Source organism: Mirounga leonina, unplaced genomic scaffold (genome assembly GCF_011800145.1).
Source record: "Mirounga leonina isolate KUSES-001 unplaced genomic scaffold, KU_Mleo_1.0 Mir_170, whole genome shotgun sequence".
Classification (NCBI taxonomy): Eukaryota; Metazoa; Chordata; class Mammalia; order Carnivora; family Phocidae; genus Mirounga; species Mirounga leonina.
The window spans coordinates 8,861-20,988 of NW_023270433.1; the positions used below are offsets into that span (position 1 = coordinate 8,861).

Genomic DNA, 12,128 nt, shown 5'->3' on the forward strand with positions numbered 1-12,128 from the left:
TTAACTCAAGTGAAAGACCCGGTGGGCACCAAAATGACTCCTCAAGTAATAACCACTGCTGATGACCTGGTGATTCTTGGGCACAGCCATGAATCTCAGCTTCTTCATGATGGGGTGCAGCCCAGCAGCTGTGGATCCCACAGGTCCTCCAGGGGCAGCCCAGCAGCTGTGGGTCCCACAGGTCCTCTCGGGGACAGCCCAGCAGCTGAGGGTCCCACGGGTCCTCTGGGGACAGCACCTTAATGGGCTTATGGTCCAGCAAGTACCTGTTCAGGTGGCTCTCATTGTGCCACACAGCCTCAATCCCAGTGGCCAGGTTGACCCCCATGGCCTGGTGACAGGCCAAGGTCAGTCGGTGAACCTCTACCACCGACCCCCCAAAAAAGGTCCTCATGTAGTAAAAGTCGCCCTTGTCCCTGGGGATGTGTACCTGGGACTGTGGCCAATGCTCGTAGCTGAAGTCCTTGCGGGCTGCCTGGTAGAAACCGGGGTGCAGGGTGCCGAAGAGGGGGGACAGGATCTCCATACTCACATGGTCGCGGAACTTCATGTCCACCTCTGTGCATACCAGGTAGTCCACCTCACTGAGGAAGTGTGGAATTATTCTTAGAAAATATATCTTAGAAAAGTAAGCCCTCAGGAGTGATTGTGGAAGCAGCTGAAAGGTCAACAGCGTTCCTGTTCTCAGACTATTGAACGCAAGGGCCCAGTAGGAGCAGGATCCCATGATCCCCAGGGGCAGGGCACAGGTTAGGAGCTAGGAAAGAATGTAACCCTCAGGTCCCCTTTCTGCACCTGGTGCTTGCTAGCACAAACATCCTGCTTTTCCCTTATCCCATGACTGCCTCCCTGCGTGCCTGCCCCTAGGGGAGGGTGCAGGACTGCTTTACAGCTTCAGGATACTTGCCATCCCTTTGTCCTCCTCTCCCATGCTTTGAGGCAACTGCCCTTGCTTTTCTGATAAAAAAATGAAATAAAAGCAGACGCAGCCCTGCATGGTCACTCAGCTGCTGGGCTGCCCCCCATCATGAAGAAGCTGAGATTCATGGCTGTGCCCAAGAATCACACATGTTTCTCTGAGTTCCATGAGCCACTGGAGCAGATTATTCAAACCTGAAGAGGAGGTTGTGGGGACTTCCAACTCATGGCAGGTGGGGACAGAACCTTCAGGGGGTCAGCCAGGGGAGGGGACCCGCAGGGTTTGCCCGGGAGCTCAGCACAGGGGGAGTGTTCCTGGCTCCAACATGCTGACTGTGGGGCTGCATGGGTCACAGGGTCACCTACCCTAACCCTAACCCTTAACCCTAACCCCTAACCCAACCCTAACTCTAATCAAACATCATGCTCAATTTAGAGGACTGACAGCTCTACTCTGAAATCACAAACAAGTCCATCATGCTGGCTTTCACTCATTGCTCAGTATCGTACTGGAAGTTCTACCCAGAATGATAAGGCAAGAAATCCACATGTGAAAGAAAACAGTAGAACTACGTCTATTCAGAGACCAGAGATGACATCATCTTATATAGAGAGCTTCCTAAACAATCAACAAAAAATGATTACAGCCAGTTAATATCAACACACAAAAATTTCTCTTATTTGTATACATTAGCCATGAATCATCCAAAAAATAATTTAAGAAAACAATTTCATTTTAGGGAACATTAACATTGACAAAATACTCAGGAATAGATGTAATCAAGGTGCAAGTCTTGTACACTGAAAATTACAAAACATTGCTGAAAGAAAGGGAAACCTAAATAAATCTGAGGACCCCATGGTGATGAAAAGACATACTATTGATAAGATGGCAATAGTACACAATGCAATGTGGAAATTCAATGTGTTCCCGAGGAAATTCACAAAGGCCTTTGGAAAGAAATGCACAAGCTAATCCTAACAGTCATATGGAATTTCAAGAGACCACAAAATAGCCAAAACAATCTTGAAAAAGAAAATCAAAGGTGAAAGGTCATACTTCCAATGTTCAAATATTAATACAAAGCAACAGTAAATAAAACATTGTGATACTGTCATAAAGGTATGCATTCACCCTGAAACAAATAATACATTATACGTTAATTAGTTGAATTTAAATTTAAAACATTTTTAAAAATAAATAAATAAAATAGTTTTTTTAAAAAGATATGCATACAGATCAGTGGGATTTAACTGACAGCCCAGAAATAAACCCCTTCATCTATGGTCCACTGAATTTTGACAAGGGTGGCAACATTACACTGGGGGAGAGAATGGTCTTTTCAACAAAGGGTGCTAGACAATTGACTATCCATGTACAGAGAGATGAAACTGGACCCTTACCTCACACCACATATAAACATTAACTCAAAATAAATTAAAGGCTTAAATGTGAGAGGTAAAACTATAAACTCTAGAAGAAATAAATGGGGATAAATCTTCATAAGCTTGGATCTAGCAATGCTTTTAGATCTGACGCCAAAGCATAAGAAAGGAAAGAAAAAAATAGATAAAATAATATCCTCAAAATTAAAAATCTGTTCTGGGTGCCTGGGTGGCTCAGTTGGTTAAGCGTCCGACTCTTAATTTTGGCTCAGATCATGATCTCAGGGTCATGAGATCAAGCCCACGTCAGGCTCCACACTGAGTGTGGGGCCTGCTTAAGATTCTCTCTCCTTCTCCCTCTGCCCCTGACCACTCGCACACTCTCTCTCACTCACTCTTAAAAAAGAAATGTAAAAAAAATAAAAATCTGTACATCATAAGATACTATCTGGAAAGTGAAAAGAAAGCCCCCAGAATGGAAGAAAATATTTGTACATTATTTATCTAATAAGAGTCTGTTGCCCAGAATATGTAAAGAGCTTTTACAACTCCTCAGCAAAAAGACAACCCATTTTTTAAAATAGACAAAGGACTTGGATAGACCTTCCTCCAAAGAAATCATACAAATGATGAATAGCACATGAATAGATGTTAAGCATCCTTAGTCTTTATGGAAATGAAGATTTAAACCAGTTAGATGTCCTTTTACACACGATAGAATCGCTATAATCAAGAAAACTAAAATAACAGATTTTGGAAAGGATGTTGAGAAACTGAAACCCTTACACCTTGCTTGTGAAAAATGGTGAGTCTACGTATAAAATATTTTGCCATTTACTCAAATAGATCAAAGTAGAATTACCATATGGTTCAACAATTACACTCCTAGATGTATACCCCCAAAATTGAAAACACTGATACAAACAAACAAAAATGTACAGAAATATTCGTAGCAGCAGTGTTCACAATAGGCAAAACCCAGAAACTATGCAAATGTCCATCAATGGGGAAAAGGATAAACAAAATGAGGTAGATCCATAAATGGCAATCTTGTTCTGCCCTATGAAGGAATGAAGTAAAATGGTTCCTTTGTAGAAAAAAATAGGGTGGCTCCTCAAAATAATGAACACAGAATTCCACTGCAGCATATATGCCCCCCAAAATTGAAAGTACAAGTACCCTTATTCAGAGCAGCAATTTTCACAACAGCCAAAAGGTGGAAGCAACCCAAGTGTCCACTGACGGATGAATGGATAGACAAAATGTGGCATATACAGTGTGGAACTCGATTCAGCCTCAAAAACGAAGGGAGTTCTGACACAGGCTACAACACGGATTGACCCTGGAAGTCGTTTCGCTGAGTGAAATCAGCCAGTCACAGGAGGACAGATACTGTGTGATCCCACTTACAGGAAGTATCCTGAGACACAAAGTAGAATGTGGCTGCAGGGGCCGAGGGGAAGGGCAATGGGGAGCTGGCGTCTCATGCACAGAGTCCCCTCGGGGAGAAGGAAAGAGTGCTGGAGAATGAAGGACAACCGCGGGAACTCGGCTGAGGCCAGAGAACTGTGCACCTGAAATGTTGTAAGTGGTCAATACTATTATGTTTAGTCGCAGTGAAAAGATGAATGAGGGACTGAGGCAGGTCACAGCGTGGGTGGACACTGAAAACAGCCGCAGTGACAGAAGGCAGACAGGAAAGTCCAGATTGCAACCAGCTTGCTCTTTACATCCGCCAAGGTTACCCGCATAAGGCAACGTGTCGGGAGCAGTTCCAGAGGAAGAAAACCGGACGCGAGTGGAAAAGGACGCTTCAGACAGTGGGGCAGGTGGTGACAGTGGAAGCGGGCCTGCGGGCTGGGTTACAGTGTGGACACCGGATGATCTCCGCACTTAGGGTCATGTGCCGGTTCCGCGGGACGGCGTCCCTGTTCGGGGTCCAACGCACCCAAGCGCCCCGTGTGAGGTGGTAAATGTGCTGAGCCAACGACAGCTGGGGGTCTGAGTGCGGAGACCGAGCGTTTGTGCTGCTGGGACAGGCTCGCCGCAGTCGGTGACTCTTCCGAACACCCACGTCAGCACCTCCCAGAGAAGCAGAGACGCCAACCCCCGTGACGGAGCCGGAGCCCTACCCAGATCCTGACCGCGTGGACGCGGGAAGGAGCACGAGCACCGCGGCGGGTGTCCCCTCCCTGCCTGCAGACTGTCTGAGCAGCCCCAGGAACCGAACCCGAGTGGCACATAAACACAGACCCCGGGACCTCGGCGCGGATCCGAGCTCAGGAAGGGGAGACCCGCCAGCCCCGCGCCCAGCCCCGCGCGGGACCCCACATCAGCGCACACAAAGCCCCAGCATCTACACAGCGCGCCCTTCCCCAGCGGGGTCCCGGGAGCTCGCACCCCCCCCCACCCCCCGCAGTCCCCGCTCAGGAGGCTTCTCCTCACCTTCTTCTCCCCGGGGGGTCCTGACGCGGCCGGACTCCTGTCAGCGTGGACGCGGACCCACATCCTCCCGAAGTCCCCACAGCGGGTCCTGAGGAGGCCCGGCTGCCGTCAGCGTGGACGCGGACCCACGTCCTCCCGAAGTCCCCACAGCGGGTCCTGACGAGGCCGGACTCCTGTCAGTGTGGACGCGGACCCACATCCTCCCGAAGTCTCCACAGCGGGTCCTGACGAGGCCGGACTCCTGTCAGCGTGGACGCGGCCCCACGTCCTCCCGAAGTCCCCACAGCGGGTCCTGAGGAGACCCGGCTCCTGTCAGCGTGGACGCGGACCCACGTCCTCCCGAAGTCTCCACAGCGGGTCCTGAGGAGGCCGGCTCCTGACTGTGGATGAGGCCCCTCGTCTTCCCGAAGCCTGGGCGTCGTCAGCACAGTGGGTCGGTCCTGAGGTCGCCTGTCAGCGCAGGGAGGAGGAGGGCTGAGCGCGCATGCCCCCCACGGGTCGCGGAGCGGGACTCGGGCGCCCCCTGCGGGAGGCGGGGGCAGTGCAGGATGCGGTGCACTCAGTTCAGTGGAGGCACCTGTCCCTCGGGGGTCCAGCTGAATCCATTACATTTTGGAAATTCGAACTGAATGGAGTCCCATTATCCCCTGACTTCTCCAGAAATAGAAACAATTAATTAGAAACCATACGGAATTAAGTGAAATGCAGACACAGGCTTTACAACTTACAGCAAAATTCATTCAAAACTGTAGATAAATTTAATTTGTAAAAGTATTAAAATATCAAAAAGAAAACATAAAAGAAAATCCACATGGCCGTGGGTTCGGTGATGAGCTTTAACACACAACACCAAAAGCCAATCCACAAAAGAAAAAAATTGATAACATGAACTTCCTAAAATTAAAACTTCATCTCTGTGAAAGACCTTGCTCAGAAAACTAAAAAAAGATGAGCCACAAACTGGGAGGAAATATTTGCAAAGCACAAATCTCTAAAAGATTTGTATTTAAAAAATACAAAAGACTATCAGAACTCAACGATAAGGAAACAAACATCCTAACTGATAATGCGTAAGGATCTGAACAGATGCCTGGACAAAGAAGATATACAGATACAAAATAAGCATAGAAAAATATGCCCGACATCATCATTAGGAAAGTACAAATTTAAACAACAGTGAGACAGCACTGCGCACCTATCACAAATGCTAAACTCCAAAAACAAGAATACCAATTCCTGGAAGGTGAGGAATGGCAGCAACTCTCCCTTCAGAAGACAGTTTGGCCATTTTCTCCAAACCTAAATACGTCTCATGTTAAGATCCAACAACTGCACTTCTAGTATTTAGACTACTGCTTTGAAAAACTATTTCCAAACAAAACCTCACATGCAGTTATGCACAGTAGCTCTATTCATAATGGTTACAAACTTAACCAGGATGTCCTTCCATAAATGAATCCATAAGCAAACTGAGTGCATCCATGTGAAGGAAGCAGAATATGCCACGCAAAATATGCCCCTTTGGCACAAGGGTTCTTTGGGCTGATTAATTTTAAGAAACGGAGGACATGGGAGAATCTCTGAAAACTAGGTAAAAGTTGCCATTTGGTGAGTGAAATGTACACTTACAAAGGAAAGTTCCACTTGTAAGCCTGTCTCCCTCTGTATCAGGAACAGAATTACTAAATCTCAGGAAACCCTTACCAAAAGAGAAGGCACAGACTTAAATCTGTGTAACAACCATACCCTTGTTTACTGTACTCACCTGATGACATCCCTTAACTGGCCTTCCCACCACCCAAAATCTTTTGGTCTTTAGCTGAAGATGGCATTTAGGGTGAGGGCTGGGCCACTTCAAGGAGTTACTCCGTTTTCCTGGGTATCTCCCATGAATACAGGACGTATGCATATTACACTTCGACTTGTTTTTCTCCTGTTAATCTATTCAGCAATAAAAAGAAATGAACCATCACCCCATACAATGACATGGATGAACTTTACATGTATTTTTCTAATGAAAGAATCCAGTCTGAAAAGGATTCTTTTTCACTGAGTGACCCCATTTGTAGGAGATTCTGGAAAAGGCAAAACTAGAGATGATAAAAGGATCAGGGGGTGAATTCCATGATATTTTAATGATTTATACCTGCCACTATGCATTTGTCAAAACCCAAAATCTTTTGGGGTACCTGGCTGGCTCAATTGGTAGAGCGTGCAACTCTTGATCTTGGAGTTGGGAATTCGAGCCCCATGTTGGGTGTGGAGATTACTTTAAAAAAAAATCTTTAAAAAGCACAAACATTTTTACAACCCAAAGAGTAAATCATAATCTACTGAAATTAAGTTATTTAGGATGTGGGAGTGTCACAGGATGATGTAGGGGCCAAGCAAAGACTGCCCCAAATCTGCCACTTTGACATATGGATCATTTTAAATAAAAGTTACTTAAGAGACAGCCTATGCAATGAGGACACTTAGACCCTCCTCTGTCCCCCTGGAAGCAGGAAATCTATCTCCCATGTGAATATGTCCCTGTACCAGGAGGTAAAGAGATTTCAACATCACCAGAGATGGGAGATTTGGAGCCCATAAGGCTTTATAAACAACCCTTGTTACTTTTTACTAATTTACGACCCCAGCCCAAATTCTGTTTAGAATTCCTTACTAATTGAAGCTCCCAAGGTTAAGTTTTCTTTGTCCTGTGATTTCATCACAGGTTATTTTTTCTTTGTCCAAAACGTATAAAACCTGGCTTCCCTGGTCATTTCTTTAGACCTCAGTTTCATTAATGGGTCTCCACGTGCACATCAACACTTTGGGTTTTTTTCTCCTATTAATCTGTCTCATGTCAATTTCATTCTTAGTCCCGTGGTAAGAACTTTGGACCAAGGAAAATTTCTTCCTCCCCTTCAGTGGAATACAGAATGTGACACATAATCTAACTGTATTAGAAACATATGGGGGGAAAACCCTCACTGTAGGTTATATGACAAAAGGTGCTGAACAAAGTAACTTTGGAAATGAATGGAATCTGTAGATTAAAGAAAAAAATGTACCGTACGTGCACAGTGGACTCTATTTGATAAAGTTCTTTCCCATCAGAGTGGTAGCTAACAGTTCTGAAAACACCACATCTGTAATCTGGAATGGAGCAATGAATTAAACAAAGGGCCGGTGGTGAGAGCCAGGTTTGTCACTGTTAGAGTAGGAACTTACAGATCAGCAAAGGGAAAAGATCACAATCTCCACGTGGTGACGGACCAGGTTGGAGACATCAATATAAACTCATCTTCAGCTTAATATGGACACAGACGGTTCCACATAGAAATCTTTATCATTAGGTGTGTCGACATAGGTAGGAATACAGGCATATATTCCCTTGCATTGTCCACTGAGCACATTTAGCTCCCACATGTAAGACTTTAATACCATTCTCTACTAACCAGGGCTCCTTGAAGAATTGCTGACACTAGAACTGAGACAGTAAGTAGTATAGGAGCCAGGATAATCTTGACATATCAGAAAGTAAGGAATTACTAAGAAAAGAGCCACAAAGATGGAATGATGTCAACGGAAAACAGAAGCCAATGGAAAGCGCTCTCAATCACCAAAGCAGGAATGAGCCAGTGACCAAACACTGTAGTGCTGGAGCATAACCTACCCTGGTGTTCACTAGTAAAAATAAATGATTTTTTAAAAAACCACAGGCCCAAAATGGAGCCACTTATGTCAAGAGACCCAAGCCACCTGACCTAATTGCAGTTCCACACACCCTCACCTCCACATAAACTTTAACCAGTCAACCTGGAAAATGAACTGAATGGCCCCTTCTGTTCCCCTCAGGAGGGGGACATTGCCTAAAATAGTGCATCCTTTTCTAGTAATTTCTTTTTTTCAATCCCCTCTCTGCCTTTAAAATCCTTCCCCTCCCTGCAGCTCAAAGGAGCCCCCCCCTTTTTTTTTTTGCTAAACGGGATGCTGCCTGTTTCATGAATTGTTCAATGAAGCCAATGGGATTGGGATCTTTTAAATTACTTGGTTGCATTTTTATTAACAAATTACATAGTTTTTTTATAAGTGGGCTTGAATAGATCTCTCCTATAAGAATTCCAAATAATAGATGTACATACTCAACCATTTATCAAGGAAATGGAGCTAACTCTCCTCTCCTAAAGTGGGGGCTCAGAGCAGTGTCTTCCTGCACATGGGAAAGAGTAACTTCCTGGTGGGGAAGCCTGACCAGTGCCGCCTCAGCCAGGTGACCATCGTCAACACAGACAGTGACAAGTGTTCCCTTGTTATAAAGTAATGACAAAGCACTTTACCTCCCTGATCTGCTTCCTCAGAACCCATAACCCCAGTCTAATCATGCGGAAAACAAGTAAAACCCAATGTGGGACTTTCTACAAATGCCTGACCAGTCAGTACTGCTCAACACTGCCAAGGTCATTGACACAAAGCGAGTCTGAGAAACTGTCACAGCCAAGGAGAGCCTAAAGAGACATGATGAACACATGTCATGTAGTGCCCTGCATGGGATCCTGAAGCAACAAAAGGTAGAACAGAGGGAACCTGAATAAAATACGGACTTTAGCTAAAAATAACATATCAATATTTGTTCATTAATTGTTACATTTTGTAGAAAACTAGAAAAAGAGGAGAAATTAGTGGCACCTGGGTGGCTCAGTCAGTTAAGCATCTGCCTTTGGCTCAGGTCATGATCCCAGGGTCCTAGAATCGAGCCCCACATCGGGCTCTCTCTCCCCCCCTCTCCCTGCCTCCCACCCTGCTTGTGCTCTCTCTCGGGCACGCTCTCTCTCTCTCTCTCTCTGTCAAATAAATAAATAAAATCTTTAGAAAAAAAAAAGAGTAGACATTAAAGGTCAAATAAGGGAAACCTATTGCATTGGACTGGAAGCCTAGGGGAAATGGGTGATTTCCTAATAAAAATGCCCAATAACAAAATGGACCCTAAAATAAGGAAAAAACAAGCAGACCAATTAGCCATCCAGGGCTTCTTCCTCCTGCTGGTTCTCCTCTCACTGTTCTGGGGTTTTCCTCTCCCAGGACAGAAAAGGAACAGGGACAGAACTGTTCTGGAGCTGCCCTGACACCTGACCCCACTTACTGTCTTCCTCTCCCCCAGCCATGCCCTGCTCAGTGAGGACACTGTGCACAGGGAGTCTCAGGGATTGTTGATCCTGATGTGTCACCTAGCTCTTTTTGGAGGGCAAGGGACTGGACACACTTACTGAAGTAAAAGAAGTTAATATTTTTTAATGGTAGAAATACATTAATACTTGCAAGAGACAAGAGTGGGCTTGGACCTGGCAGGCCCAGGGGCTCACACTCTCACAATGTGACCTGGGCCCTCTCCAACCCTCCATCCTGCTAAGTGCTCTGGGGTGGCCCCATTCACAGGCACAGTCTCTCTCACTGCATCTGGGGCCTCCCACAACTCCAGGCTGACACCCACTCACCATCCATTCTACTGGGAAGCGTTTCTCTTTCCTTTGGGTTCCATGAAAAATCATGGCTTTAAGTGTCTTTGGCCCGGCTTCAGTCACATTCTCATCCCTGAAGCCATCAGAGCACCCAGAAGATAGAGCAAGGGGTTGGGTAGACTTGGATCATATGCCCGTCTCTGAGGTGGGTGGAAAGTGGGGTCTGCCCTCTGGAACCGATTGGATGGGAGGCAGGTGAGATGGTGTTCCCAAAAGCAAGCTGAGGTGCTAGACTCGGACATGAGAAGAGATGCCGGGCTGGGAAAGCAGCAGATTCCGCATCACTGGTGACTGACTACACGGCTTTGGAATCTGAAGCCCAAGGAAGAAAGGGGTCACTTAGGGTCACGGGCTGCAGCCGCCCATCCAGTGCTCTTGCTGTTTTCCCATGACGGCGAGGCGCTCTTCCACTTACTGAAAAAGCAACTTTGCTGTTGGTAGGAAACTCAAGGCTCCTGCCTTGGATATTGGGTCCTCGCATCTCAGAGACTGGAAGGCACACAGACCTCACTCGTGTCCCTGGGAGGATGGAGCCCCAGAGTCACACCTGCCCCCCCCCCCATTAATTGCTCCTTCCCAAAGAACAAACTGGCTCATTCTCCAGTCTCTTCTCTCTCCTTTATAAAGAGCAGAGACCAAATGTGAGGATGATAAGGAAATTATCCCTCGGTGAAACAGTGGGAGGCTCAAGTCATACCACGAATCCAGTGGCAGACTTTCTGGAGGCCACAGTCCCTGAATCATGCATGTGACTCTCTGAAACCAGGCAGCCTCACTGAGAAACTGCCTGCTGGGAGACACAGTTACTCCCATAACCTTAATTCTTAACAAATACGTATGTCAAAGGTTTACATCACAATCAGGAGGCCAAAGGACTGCAGGGCCAGTCTGCTGTATGGCTGTATGGCTATTGTGGACAGGGCCACATCCAGCATTTGGAGGGTTAAGAGACTGTGAAGGAGGAGACACTTGTCTCAACCACACAGACCTTGGGAATGGAAACATCCTGTGGGGCTGTCTACACTGCCCATGGACCTGTTATACTGCCAGGAGCACAGTCAGCTCAGTAATTGCCGTGGGGGTTGTCAAGACCCTGCCTGGCCTGAGCTGGAGGGCTACAGATGCCTCCCTGGATGGTCAGAGGCCAAGGGCTATCCTGTCTACTGACTGTTTCCTGCTGATCACTCTGATGGGACGAAGGATCTAGCCAGCACCGGGGGGGCCCCAACGGTCCACAAGAAGGCTGCACGTGGGGGTGGGCAGGCCACGGCAGTCAGTCCTATATAAATCCGTTTGTGTCTACTGAGTGCCCTCGTGGGGTGGGGCTGTGCTGGAACTTGCGGCTGCCCAGGCAGAGTGGGGCCAGCGGCACCCTTTCCAGGTGGGAGGGCGGAAGTACCCTGTATAACCTCTGAGGCCCTCCATAACCCTTGACAGGGGTTGAGTTGGATCTCAAACAGTCGGTGATCAGGTGGACATTTCCCTTTTCTTCTGTTACAGCCCAGGAGTGAGGGGCCAAAAACCAATGCTCCAGCTCACCTCTGACTCGTGTGTGACCCTGGGTGAGTCCTGTCTATCCTGGAGGCCCAGGGAGATGGAGGAGGGGGAAGAAAGCCAATTATGCTTAAACCTAATCCAGACCCTGGCCCTGACCCCAACTCATGACCCTCACCCCAACCCCACCCAGAGTCTCAGGCTGATCCACACTTGCATCATGAACAGGCCCAAATCTGTTTTAGAGGGTTATTTTCTCCAGAGAGCTGCTCAGCTGTGCACTCCTGCCCACATGCCCATGGAGGGGGCCCTGCCTCCTGAGGACGCACAGGTTGCTGGCTCCCACACCTCTTGCATACATCACCCAGCAGCATGGTGGGG

The 12,128-nt window shown here is 47.1% G+C and overlaps 1 protein-coding gene across 1 annotated transcript; it reads right to left on the reverse strand.

The window, feature by feature from the left end:
• On the reverse strand, window positions 1–4,812 carry LOC118018074 (histo-blood group ABO system transferase 2-like). The gene is made up of 3 exons (XM_035016549.1): window positions 4,750–4,812; window positions 195–619; window positions 1–118 (listed from the first exon to the last, which is right to left on the reverse strand). Exons 1-3 carry the CDS (start codon window positions 4,810–4,812, stop codon window positions 1–3), a joined length of 606 nt encoding a protein of 201 aa, XP_034872440.1.
• Window positions 4,813–12,128: the final 7,316 nt, after the last annotated feature.

Excerpts from the sequence above, each read along its gene's own strand:
- LOC118018074 (XM_035016549.1), bottom strand. The coding sequence starts at position 4,812 with ATGTGGGTCCGCGTCCACGCTGACAGGAGTCCGGCCGCGTCAGGACCC. Across the intron at positions 620-4,749 it reads GACCCCCCGGGGAGAAGAAG|ATATATTTTCTAAGAATAAT; the intron begins GTGAGGAGAAGC and ends TACTTTTCTAAG. Across the intron at positions 119-194 it reads GACCCTCAGCTGCTGGGCTG|GCACCCCATCATGAAGAAGC; the intron begins TCCCCGAGAGGA and ends AGCTGCTGGGCT.